Source organism: Oxyura jamaicensis, chromosome 10, assembly GCF_011077185.1.
Source record: "Oxyura jamaicensis isolate SHBP4307 breed ruddy duck chromosome 10, BPBGC_Ojam_1.0, whole genome shotgun sequence".
Taxonomy (NCBI): Eukaryota; Metazoa; Chordata; class Aves; order Anseriformes; family Anatidae; genus Oxyura; species Oxyura jamaicensis.
This window is the reverse complement of record NC_048902.1, coordinates 18,293,744-18,315,340: the sequence shown is the minus strand read 5'-3', so window position 1 is coordinate 18,315,340 and position 21,597 is coordinate 18,293,744. Positions and strand designations below refer to the sequence as shown.

The following is a 21,597-nucleotide window of genomic DNA, read 5'->3' as shown; positions in this document are numbered from 1 at the left end:
TGTGAAGTCATGAGCTCATATGAAGTGTGGTTGTTAATTTGTTAGCTGTCTAGTTGTATACAGTTGATAAGAGAATACAATGGGTGCTCACTCAGTTGTTGGTAGAGGAAATAAAAAGACAATGGCTCAACTGGATGTGGACACTGAAAACTCTGCTTGGAGTCAGCAGGGGTCCTTCCAGAGGCACTTGCTCAAGGAAGTCTTGAAGGAAGCTTGTATTTCTGTGCCCATGCTATTGTAACTTCCAGGAACGGTTCATTCTCCTGACGACAGCTCTGTTTTTGCTCATGAGCAGCAAATTGGATTGGGAAAAAAAAAAAAAAAAAAAGAGTAATTAACAGTAATTGACTGGTCATGCTTCCCAGTGAAGACCTGAGTGACAGATGTTCAGTGCATAACCCAGCATTGGGACGAGAGCTTTACAAGAGGTCTTGTTTTCCTTTACCAAGTGCTGGTGTGAAGGAACCCCCTGTAGTGAAGTATTTTGCTGATTAAGTAGGTATTTTAACTAGTCTTTTCCTTTAACGAGGTGCTTCCCTCTGTCCCTTCCTCTACCTTTTATTTTGCCATCTAGCATGCTGTGACAATAGTCACTTAATAGGGCATCATTGTGTCTCTCTCTTTATTTGGATTGGTTTGGAGGAAATGTCTTCTTTCAACAAATCCATTCAGGCTCCACTGGCTTTCTTGCATTTAAGGATGTGTTTGCTGGGGTCATAAGAGACTTATTTTTCTCAGAGCCACGGTGCCCCACCTTTAAATTCACATACCATCTTTGCAGCGCAGCAGAACACCAGTTTGGCTCTGAACAACTCTGTTTTTCGAGTCACTTTTTAATCTAAGCTGTAATGTATGAATGTAATATGTGCCAGGGCTGAGTTTCGTCCATGTTTCTGATTCTTGGGACCTTGTGAGGGGGATGGATACAGTTTGTTTGCACTGCCAAGCCAGGGGTTCTCCTGAAATCTGCTCTGAAACGTTTTGTCAGTGTGACAGTAAAGCTCTACCATTGTGCCTGTCTGATTCACAGGGGCTGGGACAGACCATTATTTATGGCTGTGAGATCTGTTAAAGTTTGTGTTTCTAGTCATGTCTTGATGGTCTTTGTGCCAAACAGTCTATTCTTTCACTGTAGACATTAGTGCATCTCTACGTTGTGTAGCTTTATCAGACTGTTAAACATCATTTGGGTTGAATACACTGATAGGCCAAGTCCTAAACAAACGTTGGCCATGAATGCTGTTGTTTGTCCAGGCTGAGAAGTCCTGCAGAACATCTCGGCAACACCAGCTTGCTAGGTGTGTTTGTATGTGAGGAGGTGATGATGGATTGGGTCCTGCAAGCTCATTTTCTAAACAGATACTGGAGCTTAATTGCCAATGGGTTTGGCTGATGGTCTTTTAAGCTAGGTTTTGATGCTGTAGTATGAGCTCAGCCCTTTAGTAGACACTAGAGAGTGCACATGGAAGAGGAGTCTTGGCTGAGGAACACATTTAGTTGACATCTTCTAAGGTGTAAAATCCAGCTGAAATGCTTCCCACTGTTAAGTCATTGCTCCTGGGGACTCACTCATGTGGTTTTTCTGCTGTATGATAGGGTTTGAATTTATGTTTTAGCTTTTCAGCCTTCAGAGGAGCACCGAGAGTCCCTCACCTTTGTGTGGCCACCTACTTTCCAATGCTTGTCGAAGCATTGTGCCTTTCAGGCCTCTACCTCCCTGAGGAAAGTGGTTGTGAAAGGCCAGCAAACTCAGAAGATACAGGAGAATACTAGGCAAACACGTAGATCGCATCATTGCATAAATCTTCTAGTGATGAAGCTATAAAACAAGGTGAAATTCAAGAAAATCAAAGGGAATTTCAGCATTCCATTTGCCGTAACAAACATAGACCTTCACCCTACCAAAAGAGTCTGAAGAATAATTCAGAAAATATATTCCAGGAAAAGAGATGTGGCCAAGGTATGCCTTAGCTGAACCCCTTACTCAGCCACACTCCTTTGGTAGTCCCTGCACCAGACGTGATGAATCTCTGTGTGTTAATTTCTCATCTTTAAATCCGTGGTATGTGGAGCAGAACGACCATAACTCCTTAGGAAAACAACAGTGACACCTTCCTCTGGTGCAGGATCAGTTGTGCTCTGTGTACCCGTGCAATGAAGCAGCCTCCTGGCTGCTTGGGGGTCTTTGTTTCCTGCCCACTTCACTGTGACTCCTGTCAGCCTTCTGTGGCTGTTTAGCTGGGGGACAGGATTTGCCCCATGATATTAGGCAGTGCTTATTCAGCTCCGCTGCAGGATGGCGGGCTGCCTCTAAAAGAAACCAGAATGTTAATTTTGGCTTGGATACTTGCATTTAAGCAAATAGAACATTACTGGTCAGGGGTATATTAAGTTAACTCCTCTCTGTAAGCCATTACGTTTACTGTCAAACCACAAAACAAGCATTAAGAGGTCTTATTAATGCATTTTATATTTATAGACATTTTAAATAAAGTGATCTGCCTTCAAGTATTTAATATCTATTTATGTTACAAGAATTTCTGAAGGGGAAAAAAGTCAGCATTACAAAATACAGTTTTATTGCTCCCTTGGTAAATGAGAATCCTGGGAGGGGGGAACTACTCTAGAATAACAGCTAAGAAATAAAGCAAAACCCTCTTGCAACCCAGAAATACCAGGTAGAGCTTCATGTAGGAAATTATGTGTTTTTAATAATATTCTGTGGTTCTGACCATCTCCCTGAACAGAGAATAGATTCACATTAAAGTTGCCTGTTATTTCTGAATGTCACTGTAGGGATGCAAGCTCTTCCTTTTAATAATCTAATATTTGAAGTTGTATGACAGCTTTTTCCAAGATTATGGAAGAATTTTCATCTCAGGTACTCTATAATGTATGAGTGGGAACAAGCATGGCTCCAAGGCTTCGAGTTAATTTTTTTTAATGTCACCACCTCCAAAATGAAATATTTTCTTGATTTCTTGCAAGGTATTTGATTCAGAACAATTGTACCCATGGGAGATTTGTGATGGCTTTGTGACTGTTAAAAAAAAAAAAAAAAAAAAAGCTGATGAAGTTGTCAAATGCCACCATGTACAGCCTTAGCGAGGCAACAAATTTATGGGCATGCTGGATTCAAGGGCATGGACCTGGAGAGATGTCAGCAGAATTACATAAATGCAAAACCAGCTGCTTAAGTGTGTGTGCTAATCTTTTTGTAAGTTAAACTCCCTTGGAATTGATCTTTTGTACACTGATGCAGTGTTAACATTTTACTTTGTCATCTCTGTACATCCTTTGGCATGAGGGCATCTCCTGATTTCCTGCCTTTGTTTCTGCTCTCCTTCAGTAACCACCAGTATTTAAAACTGCCTGTAAACCCCAAAACAAAGTGTCTTTATGGTAAAACATACTTATTTTGCTCATCCGTTCTGTTGGTCTGCCTCTGGCAGCTATAATTTCTTACTTCATTTCATCCATTTGGAGGCTATTTGGATGGATATTCTATTTTCTGTGAAGTCCTGTGTTGCTCCTGCAAGATAAGCTTCATCTAAACTCAACTTCAGGCTTCTCTGCCTGAATCTAGGAGACCAGTACTTTGGCTCTGTCCTTTCCTCTCCCCAGTGTTTCTGTCAATAATGCTCACAGTAGCTGCTGTTTTGGGATCAGTTCAGGAGCAGGTTTTGAAGGATGAGACATAACACTGCTTTCTGCGGTTTTATGCTTTTGTTTTTTCTTGTTTTATTTTCAGCAGTTAGACAAAAAGGAGATTATCTGTCCTTAGGGGCAGATAAGCTGGCCTCTGGTGTGGCTGGTCTTCACAACTCCAGCTTTCAGCTTCCTGGACAAAAGTCTGTGGTTCAACTTATCGGTCGTATTAGTGTTTTTAATGACAAGGAATAACTAGCTTCAGCTAGCATCTGAACAACAAATTGTGAATGTTGGCTCCTTGCAATTATGCAGAGCTTGCTTCGCAAATGAAGTCCTGCTGAGACAGACAGTCTGCACATTTAGGGACAAAGATGTCTGAATTACCAGGACCACAACGCAGTAATTTAAAAGCTGCTTTCTATGGGTTTAAAAACCTTAAATAAATAAAAGTGCATTTTTTTGAGCTTTGGAATAAGTGAAATTTGTAGCTTGGTTTTGAGCTTGACTTTTTCTGAGAGAATATAGCAAGCACACAGGGACACAGGGGTAAGTTACTGTAGTGTGTGTTAGTTCTCCTGCAGCTGTTCCTAAGCTGTGCGATTAGTGTGAAAGCCCTCTGCAATAGCAAGCAGTAACTTGAAGTTAGTGATCTTTTGGATGTCATTAAGAGGGAAAAATTTTATGTTGTTCTTTAGGAATAATACTGCTTTACTCTCTGAAGCCTTTTTTAACACTCTGCAGATCATTTTTCATTTTGGATTTCCCCTGTGAGAGCTCTCTCTGCATTGAAGAAGCAGATAAAATCATTTTTATCATGCACGTATTGATGGATTTACATCTATGTCCTCTTGGGTGCTGGCACACAAAGTCTCCAGAGCTGCTGCTGATAATCAGCTCCCTTGCCCTGATCTGGAATTTTCATGATGGGAATGTAAGGGAATAGGATACAAATATTTGATCACGGTCTACAAATTTCTCTCCAGCAGTCTCAGGAGAAAGAGTTATGTCAACTGTATCTTATAAAGAACATTAATATGTTCTTTGTCGTAATGTTTAAAGGGGAAATCTGAAAGCTTGGCTTCAGGTGGGTGTTAGAAATCCTATAGCACTTTTCAAAACAGTAAAAGACAACCTCAGTAACCTGACTAATGCTTCTGCTGCCCAAACATCTTCCAGCAGCCAAAGCAATGGGAAGGCTGTAGCTTGAATGCAAAGCTAGGAGGATGGGGAGGGGGGAGAGGAGGAAGGGAAAAAAGGAAAAAAAGCCATTCGCCCTCAGGGTTGCTGTGCTGAACTCCAGAACATCTGAAACACACACGTCTCCCTCCCACCATCCACCTGCAGAGGAAGCTCTTGAGATTTTTTTTTTTTTTTAAATAAACTGATGTATTTTAGTTCTTCTCTTATCCCAATTCCTCATGTCTGGGTTGTACTTTATGCATGCTGGGGCAGGCTTGGACAGCTTATGCCAAAGCTGCATTTATTCTGTCCCTTCCATGTCAACGGTGTAAGGACAAAGAAGGGCAGGAGGAATGCAAACAGGGGAGGAGAAGGATGGTTCAGGCTTCACACTGTACTCATTCCTTGAGGGCATTCTGAGCAGTAAGGCTCTGTCAGAAAAAATGTGTACAAGGGAAGGAGATGTCAGAGAAATTGACTTGATTTTTTTTGTTGTTTTTATCCTGCAACTCCTCTTCTGTTATTGTCTGTTTTTTTAAGGCTCATTACTATACCTCTTTCTGTTCCCAAAGTACATTTTGTGCTTTTGATGACTTCTCATAGAATGGAAGTTAACATTGTTCACGTTCAACAGGGTTACCAGTGCCTGTGACTGCATTTCAGACACATTGACAATTTTTCACACCCCTTCCCTTCAGTCCAGTGATCAAGAACTTCCCCTTGCTCTTCCAGCCAAGCTGCTTTCTGGCACTCTGGTGACAACCTAAAACAGCAACCTCTGCATTTTGTTCCATGGCAGAGCTTAGCAAAGCATTAGTAGGTTTCATGCAGCGGGCTCTTCTGTTCCCAGCTGCTTCATTTTATTAAAAAGTTCTAAAATACCCCAAATATTCTTTCTTTCCTCATGTTAGGAGGCCACAGAAGCCTCAAGGGTGTGATGCAATTGCAGGCTTGAGGGAGGGTGGCCCACAGTATGGCGAGTGGGAGGGGAGGTGTCCGTGAGTCAGTCTGTCTAAAAATGCACGCTGTCCATGCAGCAGTAAATCTTGAGAACATCTGCACTGGGAAATCCCAATCCTCCTCCCCTGGTACCAGTTATCTCAGCCATCTTACATGGTAGTGTTAGCTCATGTGCCGATGATAGCCAGTCAGGCACAGTGAACAGCTTTTGACACGTAAAGTGAGTGACGTTTCCCTGTAGGCTAGGGGAGAAGAGCAGAAGGTGGTCACTGCCATGGTGGAGCCCGACTTTAAGCAGGAATGACTTATGGTTTTGAATTCTTTTATTTTAAATGGACACCTGGGCTCCATGATAATACTCACTTTGGGCACAACCTGCCTTGTACAATCTAGTTTAATTCTGGCCATGTGCTGCCAAAATGGCTGTGAATGGCCTGTGTGGAATTCAGTCTCTTATTTCCTTGTCAGGTCATTTAAGGGCTGGTTGTCTTACTGAGGTTCTTTCTAGCCTTAAACACTGTTATTTGAGACAGTTGGGATTTTCATTTAAAAGGCTCTGTAAGCATCAAGGCTTTGGCAGGAGCAGCTCCTGTGAGGAGATCGGGGTGGCTCCTGTGAGGTGACCAGGGTGGCTCCTGTGAGGAGACTGAGGGCTGCCCTGTGCCGGACACAGCTGGGCCCAGTCAGCTCCACAGCGGTGCCACCCCAGGGCACCAGCTGGTGGCACCTCTGTGAAAATGGGTTTTAAGAAAGGGCAGAACTCCACCTAGGCAGTGAAAAGTGAGGAAAAAAAAGTGTGAGAAACACCCTGGAGCAGGCTGGTGTTCCCTGGAGGAAGTGGGGCCAGGGTGAGGAGGCTGTGCTGGAGCCGGCTTTCCTGACAGGAATTGCCCTCCATGGAGAGGACCCACACTGGAGCAGGGAAATCGGTGAGGAAGGAGCCCAGAGGGGAACTGTTACAGGCTGACCACAACCTCCAGCCCTCTGCCTCTTAAGGTAAGGAGGTAGGGAATGTAGGTGTGAAACTGAGCCTGGGAAAAGGGGGCTGGGGCAAGTTATTGGTCTTATTTATGGTTAATCGAGGTGGTCCTGTCAGTACAGTGATTATAGTATCCGTTGTGTACTTACTTCATTAATGAACGAGAGCTGTTTGGAAGATGATCTTTGCTTGTGCAAACCAACGTGCAGGAAAACTTTTAGGTCAGTTTTCTTGCTAATTTACCTGTAGATTTTAGACCATTTTGAATGACAGGTTTTTTTTGCAGGTGGAGCTGTACAGGTCCTTGCTGAATCTTTGTAGAACTTTCTGTATAAAATTTTACAGGGGGGTTTGCTAAGAAGAAATAGAGAAATCAGTGAAGGCAGATGAAGCTGGAGTGTCCTCTCCTGCTTGGTTCATAAATGAAGATTGGAAATTGTAAACGTTGTATTTTGACATTGGTCTGCAGTTCTGGTGCAGGACCATCTTAAATCAGAGTGCTGCTGTCTTATTCACCTGAGCTTATGATCACACTTTAAATCCTGAGAAACAGTGCAGAATTGTGAGAAAAATACAACAAAAAATATTGGATTACTGTTTTCTGGCAACAGTCCATCCTTCTCTGAGGAAAAATTCTTGAAACCTCAATAAGAAATGATTTACCCTAGCCTGCAGGTATTGTTAGCTATTGTACTTCCTTGCCTTTTGCTAGGAAAACATAATCTACTTAAAGATTGGTCCTTCTAGTTAACTGATGGGCATGGCCAGAATATGCACTGCCACTTTTGATTGCACCACATCTTCAAAATTCAGCTGTCTGTCCTAAAGCATCAAGAAAAACTCTCTTTCTAATACACTGGAATTTGTTCCCCGGTGATACTGAGCAGTCTGCCATAATCAGTTTGCTAGCCCAACACTGTGGTGTTAGGCAATTTACAGTATGTTTATCTGTACACACATTAAAGTGCTGGTTATGCGTGCATAGGAGCCAGTCTGACAGAACAGAAATGTCGTGTCTCCCTTTTAATCCAGTCAGAGCTCATGGACTGAAAGGTCTGGTTCAGCCTCTGAGGCATTTGGAGTAGGGGGCAGAAGCAGAACTAGCTGAGAGATCGCTGATAAGAGGGGGTCTGTCTCTTCTCTAGGTGGCATTGTGTCTGAATGCTTTAGTTGTACTGAAGTAGAACAGCCACTTGCACCAGTCAAACTTATTTAGTAGAGGGAAAGAGGTTATTGTTCTTACTAGACAGCAGAAATCACCACAAGTCTGGGGTTTCTTTGGGCTCCATTTAAGAAAGTAAGCAAACAAAGGTTGAATAAACATGGAAACTAAAGCTTTTTTTGTATACTGGATGTCTTTTTGGTTTAGTATCCAAATGTTGCTACTGCCTACAATGTCCAGCACATCTCAGATTACTGATGGATGCTGATACAAATAGAATCAAATTATCCTTTGGATGGAGGAAGCACAAGAGAAGAGAAAAGGAAGAGGGTCTGACAGCTTTGAAAACGATAAGCTAAACTTTTCAGTAACTGGTTTGTGTTCTGTAGATTTTGTCACTGAAAACTGCCTTTTGAAGTCAGTGGTGTTTGGATCTGTTGTTGCAGCATCTAGAGACAGGCAGCTTTTCTGCTCAGATGGAAAGATCATCATATATTAGGCCTAGTGATAAGAACTTGCTGTACCACCATTTTATGAGCAGAAGCTTTACAGGACGCTCAGAGCTAGCAGTGGGCTAGGCAAATCAAAGGCATCCTTCATGGGATCATGGCAAATATTCGTTAGCCTCTCCAGTGGTGCATGAGAGACTGACTTGATCAACATGATGCTCCGTTGACCCTTTCAACTGAAGGTCCAGGTCTCCGTTTACAGATAGGTGAACTGTCAGAGCCCTTGTCTGCAAGTGTTGAGTTTGCACCCCCTACCCAGCCCCCTCCCTGACTCTGTAGTGAGAGGCCTTAGCTGCTCTACCAACATACCCCCGAGGTAAGTAAATAGTACCAGCACTTGTGTGCATTTGTATGCCAACCGCAGGGCAGATAAATGGCTCATTGTGCTCGTACTGAAGGTCAGTGGGTCAAATACTGAGAAGTGTCTGTCTTGCAGTCTGTGCCTAAATTATAGGAAACATTTAAATGTATGATTAAATCCAACCCCAAACACTAGCGTGCTTAAGAAAGCTCTTACACTGAGCACATTCCTGAGTATTTGCACAAATAGGAAAAATACCAAGTGTTGAAAACAATATCCGAAATATGTTCATGTCTTGAGTTTCTTGTATGAAGTTAGCTGAGCCTGTGTGATATTTCTAGCCAAGTGAGACATGGATAAGGAATATAGCTTACTTGGGACCAAGTCCTGCAGTCAGGAGTCAGGAGTCTCTCTTCAGTGGTCTTGTTTTTTCTGTTGTTGTTTTGACTGAGCAGGGGCATTTTAAACCCTTTTAAAATGAACCCCTACCTCACCTTTTTCTTTATACATTCTAGTTAACCCATTTGTACTCAGAGAAATAGTGGAGTAAAATTCTGGCATCAATTAAGATCTTATATTCTAATCTATAAGAATGACGTGAAGTATCTGAGCTGGAATGCAAAATCTGGAGAAACTAGTAAGGTAGTTTCCGGTGCTATTTTTGTATTTCCTGAGGCTTGTGTCATTATATGTGCTGCCTTATTACTATTCTCTTATATAAGATATGAAAATAACAGAGGGAAATTGCTTTTCCATTCTATTTCCTGAAGTCTAAAACACACCATTATTTCATCTTGCATTCAGATATCTCTGATATTTAAATGCTGAAGATCCATATTAGTTGGATGCTTCGTAATGTATGTCCATGTTCCTAAGGCTTTGGAGTTCCTTTGGAATATTGCTCTGCTTTCCTTCATTGCTCAGCAACCCTTTCTCTCGTATACTTAAAAATACTTAAAAGTATTTTTCTTTCTGCAGCTAGATTATGATTTTGTCTGGTTTTTATTGTTTCTGTCCCCAAATGCTGGATCTTACTCAAATTGGTCAGTTGGTGAAGCCAAATGCTATATAGTAGGAACAAATGTATTGTATTTTTGTAAGTGCCTTAGCTACGCTGTAGTATACAGATCTGTTAGAGTGGTAATACAATAGCTCATAAGATTGCTTATTTTGACCAGAGTAGCACAGCCCATTTGGTTTTGGTTTGGGTCTGTTTTCTGTAGGAGAAATGTCTAACTTCAGTCACAGTTAGTTCCTTCAACATTACTATATCTTGGCATTGTTACTGATGTACTGTGGATGTTTTCTTTGCATTTTAACAGGTGTACAACATGTTTCAACATCAAAGTCTTGGAATTAAAGTCAGCATTCGAGTGACAAAATTGGTCCTGCTTCGCAATCGACCTGTAAGTTCTAACTCATTTTTGCCCTTCTGCTGTAATGGTACCACTAAATTCTCACAGGCAGAGCAGGATGCCTGTGCTGCATGGGTGGGAAGTGTGGGTTGTCTGGCCATAGGATCACAAAATGTAACTGGTGCCTGCCTGCCACACTACACCAGCTAGTGTTACAGATGAGAAGTACAAGGGGCCACAGGAGTGAAAGGAACTACAGTCCTTTTATTTAGCCTTTCTGGTAAATCTCTGTCTGCTTATAGTTGTGAACCAGACTTGGGAATTAACTGTTAGAAAAAAAAATTATATGGCTTTGGTATCAAAAATACAACTTCCAGATTTAGGAGACTTTGGAAGCTTGTGACTGCTGCCAGCTGATGGATTTTGTTCTGTTGATTAAATGGCAGAGGTCAGTGTGGATTCCAAAGTCCCTGCTTTGCTCACTCAGATGAAGCTGGTTTTGCGCTTTTCTTTCTCTCATAGCTGTATCTTGGACCCTCTGTTTTTTATCAGAGATATAACATGTTGTGTAAATGCTGTGACTGATATTTCTTATTTTGTGTCCCTTTCTATACAAAAGGCAAAGTTGTCTATTGGGCATCATGGAGAGAGGTCTCTGGAGAGCTTTTGTCACTGGCAAAATGAAGAATATGGTGGAGCAAAGTACCTTGGTAACAACCAGGTTCCTGGTGCGAGGGATGACACCCCTCCTGTGGATGCTGCTGTTTTTGTAACCAGGTATAGTGAGGTCAGCTTTATCAGTTTACTTAACCAGTACTGTCCCGTAGTCAATGATGAGGTTATCTGGTCCAGCAGTAACAGAAGAAAAAGATCCATTGATGATGATGCATTTGCTACCTGTGTGCTGTTTGGAGGGCTCAGATTTGTCTTGTTTTTGTGTATGTTTAGCGATGTTGTACAAAAGCATTGTCAGTTACCATAGTTTGTCACAGTCAGGATACCGGCAAGATACTTTTTTCTCAGACCAGCTGGTGTAAGTGGAAAAGACATGGGTGAGGTTTTGGAGGACAAGACCTTCATCCTAGAAGAGAGAAGCTGCCAAGTTGAGAACACGGGTAAGAACAAGTGCTCAGAGTGTAATTAGGTAGATATGCATACTGAACACTGAGAGGAGAGATAGTTGGTACCTGTGGAGCATGCAGGGTGTCGGAAGGAGGGACGTGGTAGGGAGTTCTCTCTTAAGAAAGTGAGAGATGAATACCAGAAACTAAATTAATTTTCTTGCTCTTTGCCTCAGGAGATAACCACTTCAACATCCCTCCTCTATCATAGCTCAAATCAGTAGTTCTTAATTTGTATGTTTGAACCCTCCTGCATTTATTCCAGACGTGAAATAATCTGTGTATGAATATTACAGCAAATTTTCTTGCACCCTGCAGCCCTGCCTATTGATTTATCAAACACATCAGGGTATGGCCCAGATACAGTAAATGAAAGAAATGTTTTCTATGTTAACCTGCAATCTTTTTTCCTGCAACTTTGCTACCTGAGCTCAACCTCCGAATACAATTCAAGTCCTGTGTTCCTCACAGTCACTAAATTTTGAGTATCAAATCTGTGGTCTTCTAAGTTGATTGCATACTTTAAGGTTTACACTAAGAATGCACTGTTACAGAAGTGATCACTGAATAATTACAGTGAGCACAAAAATACAGTGCAAGATGGATGCTGTGTATGCTACAAAGACACTGCTTCCTACCCCTGTCTTTCCTAGTTAGAGACAGGAAATGTCTGTACTGCAGCTTAATATTATTCGCCTCTGTTACCTTTTTTCCTTGCCAACACTGCAACTAGAAATGCATGTTTTTGCTTAAATTGCCATTCTGATTGCAGTTGTCTCTTGTGTTAACCATCACATTGCGAATTCTCTGTGGGATTTTGGTGAGTGTTCAGTAAAATAGCTGGTGAGCAGGGCATGGAGCCAGCAAAATTCATAAGAGTGCACCTTCACAGACATATGTGCGGTTCCCCCAAATCCTTCTTTCTCTCCTGTATTCAGTGTAGTCCAACCAAGCACTTAAGCGGATACTTAACATTTTAGACAGGGTGAATAATTCCTTTGAAGTCAATGGGCTGAACATCCTGGTTGTAGCTGAGCATGTGCTTTATTGGATCAGAGCCTAAATAAATAACCAACATTTTTGTTAAACTCATCTGGACATCCAGTTGTCCTGCATGACAAGTGAGGCAGACAGAATGTTTTCTGATGTACTCTAAGCACAGGGTGGAGGGAATGAGCAGTGCATTTCGTCTGTGCATTCTCTCTGCAGCTTATAAAATTGAACGCGTAATGTCAGGCTAAATGAGTTGGACTCAGGCATTTGAGAAAGAATTGTGGAGATATTCACTGGGCTCAGTAAATTTACAGGCTTTTGCGATCAGAATAGCTGGAGAAGTATAGGTTCAATTGGGTTAGAAACCAGGTTCACGTTTTGTGAAAAAGTTCAGGCCAGGGAGCCTGCAGCTGTGTAAGAGCAGTGTTTTTTCTGTTTCATAGGCCAACAGTGTTTGCTTGTATCCTTCCTTATTGCTGCATTTTGTTGTCGTAACCCATCCTGCCTCCGCTGCATAGAGGATGCCATGTTGCTTGGAAGACTTCTAGCCCAGCAGCCCGATTCCTTTGTCAGAGAAATAAGGTTTTCTACTCTTGGCTTTGGAAGTGTGTGTGTTTCTGTCTATCCCTTGACCACCCTCCCCAGGACTGTACAGAAGGACCAGCAGTAGAGGATATGGGAGCAACAACATGTCCAGTACAAGTGATAGTGCCAGAAAAAGCAGAAGCTGAATTTTTCAGCAGCTACTTTAGCAGTAGGAAAAGATTCTTTGGGGTCAACCTCTAAAGAAATCCCTCTGGCTCCAGTCTGGTTGTGTTCATTTGAAATAACAAGGCACACTTGCCTTCTGGAACTTCACCTGAAAATGGTATTCCCCATATACTAATTTGGATGTAAACGTAGATGACCTAGGTGGCAGATATATCCCTCCTGTGGGATATTAATAGTATCTCTGCCTAACTGACTTTCAGGTATGAGGTGTACTGTACCTGTGAAATAAGATGTACCACTGCCCAGTTCAGCAAACAAAGGAAGCAGTGGTAAAGAATCTCTTACAGTCCCGAAGGTTTGAGTATAGTGCAGTGTTCTCTATAATCTTCACACTTTCCTTGTCAAAATTCTGCTTTTGAACTTACAGAAACTCAGATCTTTGGCACCTACAGGTAATATATTTCATATTTTGATGAGCTGCTGACCGGAATAGCTTCCTTCTGCGGAATCTGTATCTTAGTGATCCCATAAGTATGTGTGATTTAAAACACGTTCTCTCTGTTGATCTTCTGTCCTTTGCATTCCTCAGAAAATCTTCAGATACTGTGATGCTCTCCCAGTCCCCTGGCCATAGATATTTGGGTCACTCATCAGATTATAGGCGGAGTTACAGAAGAGCAGAGAATCTTTCAACACTGATATGAACAGAATTCGGAGCTGGCATTAAGCAAGCACTTGTTTTTTCCTGACAGATTGGTGTAGTTATTCCATTTGCAGCCTGCTCCACACCTCTGCATTTGTCCAGCCGTCCACCTTCCCATTAAGTGGGCAGGTGAAGCAATTCCATATGCATTCAGGAAGCTGGGTTCATAGGGCAACTAAAAGTGTATATGGATGGACCAAGCTTTCTTTGGCAAGCTTATACCTGTACGTGTTTTCCTCTGTCCTTTAGCTTTGTGACCCTGCAGGGTTAAACTGCTCAAAAGATGTCCTTTGAAGGATGCTAGTAAGTAGCCACTAAACAGAATATTTCTTGTTCATGTTGCACAGTTCAACAACTGTCCTCCTTTCATACAGGAAGGACTTGAATTGCAGAATTCAGCTTAGCACAGTTAGGTATTTTTTTCCAGTTCGTGTGAGCCAGATGGAAGAGTGACTTTAGGAGGAGTTCTGAGCTCTTCTTTTCTGGCTCTTTTTATTGAACAAAACAACCGACTTATTGTCATTTTTTTCAGAAGAATTGTTTAATTCTGCTAATGACAACAGTCCACGATACAGCAAGTGATAATGACTGAGAATTTCACGGATCTCTAAAAGATCACAACACGTGCTGCTTGATTCAGCCAGTGACTAAAAGTGAAGAGGAAATTTGCTTCACTGCTATAGCATGAGATTTCAATACATTACCCAAAACTTGGTGTGATAAGGTCAGATCTGGCCTTGGATTTGAATTGCAGCTCCTGGAGTAAGAGTTTTATTCCAACATATCTCTATAAAACATCCTGCTAACAAAGCTGTAGTCTCTGTGATAAGAGATCTCTGCACATGCAGTGAATATGAAGGTATCTTTTTTATATCCTTAGAGTATCATTATGACATTATTCATGTCAGGCTCTTATTTCAAAAACATAGATGCAGTAAAGCTCAAAAATGCTCCAGAGAGACCTGTGATTGAAATCTTTTGTAAAGCAGATCAGTTCCTGTACCATGATGGAGCCATTTTACCTCACTGGTGCGACTTATCCACAGGTGAGACAGATCTGCCTTAATGCCTTTGTGGTCTTTGGTCCCCCTCATGGTTTTTCAGGAAAAGACTGTAGGAGTTTCAGTGTATAGGTTTTTGTTCAGGCAGATTGCCTTTAGAAGCGGAAGGAGACCCGCTGAGCTCATTTGTGACTGTAGGTTTGGATGTGCTTTTCAGTTTGGCCACAGACTTTTGGGGTAAAACTTATGCAATAGGTCTGAATGATTTAAAGCTTAGCGTTTTGATACAAGGTCTTTGAACAGAAGCACGGTATCTCTTGGACTTGTGTTTGTGACACTTTTAAAGGATGGGCTGGGGAAGTTTCATATTTGCAACCCCACATGCAGTGAATCGGGCAGCTGTGTTCAGCTCTTCTTGCTGACTTGTCTTGAGTCCTGCCCTGACCAGACAGCATCACAGCACTCTTTACAGACAAAGATTGTTCCACCTCTGTAGGAGAGACTGCAAGTAGTGCTGGATTGCTTAAACCCTTCATTTTATGGCACGGTGGGTGATTTCTGCAGGGAGCTACCTGAAAGTGCCAGACACCTTTCAGTGTGCAACACAGAGTGCAAGGAGCAAAACTTGCTGTGCTTTATTTGCAGAGCTGGCCAGCCCCTGAGGAGAGATGCTTTTCTAGCAATGGCCTTTTGCCATCTACTAATAGTTGAGCTATCTGTTGTCACAAGAAAAGCATCTGTTTGATTTACCAGTTTATATAACGTAATAAGGCCTTAAATAAACCTCTGTCAAGTTGGCTCTGGGAATTCAAGCAGGCGTGCTTGTGCCAGCTCTGTCAGGAGACTGTCATTAGTCTTCTTTGGAAAGGCTGGAATGCCAAGGTGTCGAGACACAGTAAGGCTGCGGTGAAAAATGAAAGCTGGGGCTGGTGTGTGGTCGTAGCTTCCATTTTTGTTTTGTTCCTAACTGATTTTTAACACTTCGCTTGTTATGTTTTTTCTTCCTTGAAGCATGGTGAGATTTCAATATCTGCTTAGCAAAAGCTGGTGCTAACTTTTGTTTCTCTCCTTCCAAGTCCTCGGCCACCTGATTTGTGATTTCCAAAGAGTTTGGTGTGAAGGGTTTGCATTTGTTAGCCACAGACATCGGCCTTAAATCCCTTTTCTTACAAACCCTAGTTTCATTATTTATTTTTTTTTCAGAACTGAAGTATCTTTAATCTTTCTCCATTCTTCCTTCTGCCAAACTCTTAAAATTTCACCTGGGACTCGGGCATTTCAAACAACACACTCTAAATGTACTAATGGAATTCTCTCACTAGCCTCCCATCAGGGTGAGGAAAGCCACGACAGAGATTATGGTTTCTTGGCTTCCCTTTAGCCACCTGATGCTTTTCTCCAGCTCTTCTTCGTAGCAGGTGGTGCTGCAAAGTAGGACTGAAGATAGTTCCAAAATGCTTAGGCCTAAGTGCTTGTTGAAATATATTCAAACTATTAATTTAGTTAAAAAATACTTCTCACACTTCTCTCTCATGAGGAAAGTCATTTACAAAATCTTCTCACGAGCAGTGGTATTACTTGGGGGGTGAGCCTTCAAGGCTTTTCTTCCTGTTTCTGTTCAACACAGCTCCATGGATCCCTGGCAGGATCCGTGGATGCCAGTGGCATATGTAGTATCTTTTCCTGCCTCGATGAAATCTAGGGAGACTGGACGAGATGTGGAGGGATAGCAGAGACCAAATGAAGTATATTAAACGTGTGTGTTGGCTTTGAATCATAAAATGGCAAACTTGACTATAATTTTAGCTGAAGCCAACTCACCTAGCTGTTACCTGGCAAATTCTGAAATTCTCACATTTGTTTTTGTGCAGACATCTGTCTTTCTCTGTTTAGTTCTGCTTCTTTCTTTTCCTTTTCTATTCCAGTGAAGGAGAAAAAACCTGACGAACTGAGAATTTCTGAGTATACATGATCAGTTGTGTGTCTCCGGGCTGTGTCCCCACATATCCCTTACTACCACTTTTGATGGTGCTATTGCATCGCAGGGTGTGTGTTCCTTCCTGTTACAATTCTCTTCTCAAAATAAGAGGTTCATTTTTAACCCAGTTGCCGATGAAGTCTGACATCCCAGAGTGAGACCGTTCTCTTACATGATGTGGCAGTACTCTTCTGCATGCAAAATCCGAAGTATTAAATTGGTCAGTAATACATGGAGCTGATTCACATAATTGCTTGTAATCTTGCAGTAGCAATCAACATTGCTATCTGTGTTGTCATCATGTAGACTCCACAGCAGTTAAATAAATAAATAAAATCCCTCAACACCCATGATACGTGAGTCATGCACCACTGCTTTTTCATAGCCTGAAGTCTGGAGGCACAGGATGCATTTGACTTCTGTTCTGTTTTGCTTTCTAGGACAGATTTCTGCGTACACAAAGACGAGCCTTGTGACACTGTGGGTAAGTCAAAGTAGTAGGGGAGAATATTTTGTTAGCCAGCTCGATGCTGAGAGGAGCTTTCTGGGCAATCTTTCATTCTTTGGTTTACTGTAATGCTGCTTTTGCTGTTCTGAATACCTCTGTGATTCAAATATGGATTAGTTGAGCAGGGTATGAACTATAAATAATCCATTAAATTCTGACCCCTCCTAAGCAATGGAGGTCTCTGAGTTCAGGGAGTAATCTTAAGTGATTCAACTTCTTTGGAACAGATGTAGAATTTAGATAATTGGAGATTAAGAAACTGTCTTTTGGTTTGTCTGTGTAATGTACCTTTCAGTGCTCCCTCACCTAAAACAATTTGCTAACTAAAGAATGTATTGCAGTTGTACGAAGCTGTGTAACGCTCCCAGTTCAAACTGGCACTCAGAGAAGAATACCTCATTGTGGGAATGCCAAGTTAAATCTTCTTTTCCGCCTCCGACTTCCGAGCTGCCTTTAATCTTACCCAACCCCTGGATACACAGGGTCCTTACATCCTACTCTTATTTCTTTCTTTCTTTGTTTATTTATTTATTTTACTTAGGTAGCAGTAACCTTCACTGTATCTGTTCTGCTGGTTTTTATTTAGTCATCACAGTAGCAGCAGTGTTCGGAGGCAAAACTCAACATCCTCTCTGTGATGACTGTACGATTATTTTTAGACTTGTCTCAAGGTCTAGGTGCCCCTTATCCTACATTCTGTGTAAACTTGGAGTGGGTACTGAATTACAGCTGATCTTAAACTTCAGTGCTTGTGGAGACACTTGGAGACTAGGGATTGCTGTGCTGACAGTAGTGGGTGACAAGGAGCATGGGGGAAAGTCCAGCAGAAGCTCTGAGGCTGCCTGTAGAAGTCTTACCTCAGACTGTGGATCCTTCCCTCTCTGTGTTCTGGAGACTGATCAGGTGAAAGAAGGAAGTAACAGAGCTGAAAAATGTATACATTTTCTTTTCAAACACAATCAAGGCCTGGCCTTTATGTCCAAGTTTACCAGAGGGAATCCCTCACAATACATTTGTTCTTTGTCCAGTGGAAAACACTGCACTGAGCAAGGTTTTTATCCTATGTACCTGCATGTGGAGATGACTGTGGTAAGATAAAATAAAGAAGTAAAGAAAAAGAAGCTGACAGAAGACACTTGCTGACTAAGGTCAGAGCTTTTCCCATTTTTAAAGACAATATAATTGAAGATCTCTATTCAGGGAATGATATTACCATAGGCAGCATGGCTAAGGAAATGTTTTTATGACTTATTTTCTGTTCTTAAAATACCCAAATACTTTCTGTGCTGTGACTTGCTGCAGACTGTGGGCTCCCATGGTGAAACTGGAAGATCAGAGCGATAAAGATTAAACTCATTTCTTACTACTTCCAGCATAGTTTTTCTAAGATAATGAGAAGTTGAATGTTCCTGTGAGAAAACCAGTCTGGCCTCTTTGCTCTCTTGAGCCTGCTTTTCTTTCCTTCTCCCCTGACAGTTTCACTGTGTACACTAGCATCTTCACTTGCACATTTTTTATGCCCTGCTGTTTCTGTTGTTTGAACCCAGAGGCAGTGTGCCATATCCCTGAGTACAAGGAAACCCTCTATCATATGATACTATCTTAATTTTCTTAAATCCTGTTGAAATAAGTAAATATTTGATAACATCAATTTTCAAGCATTATTGCCTGTGTCCCAATTGCCGAGTTACTGCAGTTGTGTCAGATCATCTACAAATTTAGGCCATTATCTCTGTGTTGCGTGTATTGGCAGCATATTTTGAAAGGTTTCTTCAAAACCTGAAAACCAGGAGTTACTCTGGAGGAGCTGCAGTCTGAATGAAGTCCAGCCAGGTTACCCCGCATGCTGATACTTCATCCGTCCCTACCTTGAGAAATGGTGCTTGGGCTTAGTGGCTGAATGTAGAGCCTGAAAGAAGATAACCAATTCTTCTGGTCATCAGCTTGCTAAGGTTTAATGCGGAGGTGCAATATGAAGTTGGAGAGTGCTGGATTTCGAGGGATTCACAGCCATAAAAGTCATATTTCATGTCTGCGTCCTTACATGAGTCCTAAACCCACAAGATAGTGTTTCATAATTAAAGAAAATGTGTCTGATACCCTGAATCTATCATATTTGTCATTTTCTTAGAGATCATTGTCTCTGCTTTCTGTGGATGGGTACTGCACAGTATTAGCTTCATTCCCCTTTCTCTGCCAAAAGTATTGGTGATATATACTGTTGAAAGTTAGCCCATATGTAATTTTTTCATATTACAGATGTTAGACCAGAAGGGAATTTAGCCTTGCGGTGTTTGGATGTGTCACAGCACAGGAAGAATAAATTAAGGAATAAATTCTGTGGCATGCCATCAGTTTGAGAAAGGGGCTACTGTTGGTAATACTGAATTTTAACTGCGTGAAAGATTTTCCAGTTCTCCTCCGTGGTCAAAACAGGGAAAAGTAGTTGTCAGTCACAGAGAAATAAGTTATAGCCACTGTTCTGTGCTCTGTATATATATAGCTTATGTTAGTGGCAATGTAGCATGGCATGTACTTGGGTTTTGTACAAATGCAGTGATCAAAGGAGGCAGATACCCACTGGTATGACAACTGGCTTTTGAAGAATTATGTTGATGCTTCAGCTATCTCTGTTGTTGTTCCTCACTCCAGCTTCTGTAGGCAGTCCCCTCCAAATCAGCAAGAGTACCTGTGAGAGCAAGAAGTGAGTCCAAAGAGTGACACTGCATTGGCTCTTGAAGGTGATGCTGAGGCTGTAGCGCTACCCAAAGTTCTCTAGAACTGCAACTTGCCTTGATTCTTGCCTTACGCTTCACTTTTATATATGAAGAACTGATCGCACCAGATGCATGTGTTTTTATACCCTCGTATGGATGAAGTTGGCCATTGCAGTGTGGTACACTGCCATCCTGTAAAGGAAGAATCATCTTCTTGGTGAGCAGGCAATCTCCTAAACTAGGAAACTGAGGCTACTGCTCTATATAAGGCACAGAATCTGGACTCTAGACTCCTGATTCCTATTCCCAGCTTTGGCACTGAATCATTGTGTGACATTTGGCAAGTCACTTATGTTTGGAATACTTCTGTCTACCTCTATGAAATGGGGATTTTGAGTGCAAAGCTACAGGAGATTGTATGGCTTAAGTAATTCACATACAAAGCGGTGCAATGTCCTTGAGCATATGATGCAAATATAAGTCCAGAATCTATTGTTGCTTAGTCATGTTTAAGAGCATATACAGACTCCATTTGATTTTGTACACTAAAATTAGGGGATTTTGAGTATTGCAAGTAAAGTTGTTATTTTTTTGGTGACATTTCCTTGATTTTCTTTACAGTATGAGAAATATGCAAGCAAAACTTTCTTTGTTGGAAATACTAAGGCTTAGCTGTTGTTCGGAAGTGGGATTATGAAGTTTAAATGGTTTATAAGAGGTGTTCATTTGTGCTCAGAAAGATCCATATTGAAAAACCTGTCTGGAATCTTTGCCTGCCATGCAGACACAGAGAGAAAACAGCAGCAGGAGGTTTGTATTTGTATTCTGGCAGGGGCCCCTCACTGAAACCAGTTGCTCTGGGGACTTCGTTCAAATTTTCTTGGCCCTGTTGCCAAGGTAGTGTGGAAGGTTACATAATGGCTGAAACAAGCTCAAAAATGGTGAAAATATGTAGGTATGTCTTCGTGGGGTGATACCCCACTGGCTGTGTCAAGAAACAGAACCACGTTTGTTTAAGAAATAGTTTGGTAATGCTCATCGCCCTGCATGGTTGTGTAAGCAAGCCTGAGGAACAAATGAATTCAAAAAGGAGAGGGAGAGAAGGAAAAAAATATGCCTGCTTGCAACTCGTTTGCAGCAGTTGTGTTTCAGTCGTCTCAGTTGCTGGGACCTCTGCTAGACTCTGCCATTTGAGCAGGGAGGGTTTACTTTGTGCTACATAGCCTCGACACACAGCAGTCAAAAGGTTTGCAGTCTGCTTCTGCTTCAGACTCATCTCTCGTGATGTGACTCTAACCAGGTCTGCCGTTTCCTGCAGAAAAATCTTTGTTCCAATTGAGCCGCCTCTAAGCCAGCCAAATTGAGAGTTTAATGTCTAGCTATTAATATCAGGCTGCAGCTTGGAGCCTTGCGCCTTGTGAGGATCCAACCTTTCTGTGACATAAGCAGATTGAGAATGCCCCTTTCGTTCAATATTTCCACTGCTAGTGCCAAATAAGCAGCTTTACGGTTAGTTAGGAATGATCCTGCATATTTCAAGGCAAAGCTTGGCCCTGATTCCTCAGTGTACATGTTACCCCAGATCCAAGCTGAAGCTTCCCTGTATTCAGCTAATAATAAAAGTGGGGGCAGTGTGGAATTGGGAAATGGAAAATGAGAATGTGTCTTAAATATCCTTAAATTGCCCTGGTTAAAAATGTCTTTACCTCTGCTGCAGTCACATGTGCTTTTCTGTGGCTTGATGTCGGGGAAAAGAAAGCAGAATACAG

The 21,597-nt window shown here is 41.8% G+C and overlaps 1 protein-coding gene across 2 annotated transcripts in view; it reads left to right on the top strand.

The window, feature by feature from the left end:
• The window catches only part of ADAMTS17 (ADAM metallopeptidase with thrombospondin type 1 motif 17), a 173,879-nt gene that overhangs the window by 24,046 nt on the left and 128,236 nt on the right, over positions 1–21,597 (top strand). For both annotated transcript variants that reach the window (XM_035335702.1, XM_035335701.1), the window contains exons 5-7: positions 10,064–10,147; positions 10,716–10,873; positions 17,044–17,087. In XM_035335702.1, the coding sequence (XP_035191593.1) occupies positions 10,064–10,147; positions 10,716–10,873; positions 17,044–17,087 (286 nt within the window). The remainder of the gene's footprint in view (positions 1–10,063; positions 10,148–10,715; positions 10,874–17,043; positions 17,088–21,597) is intronic.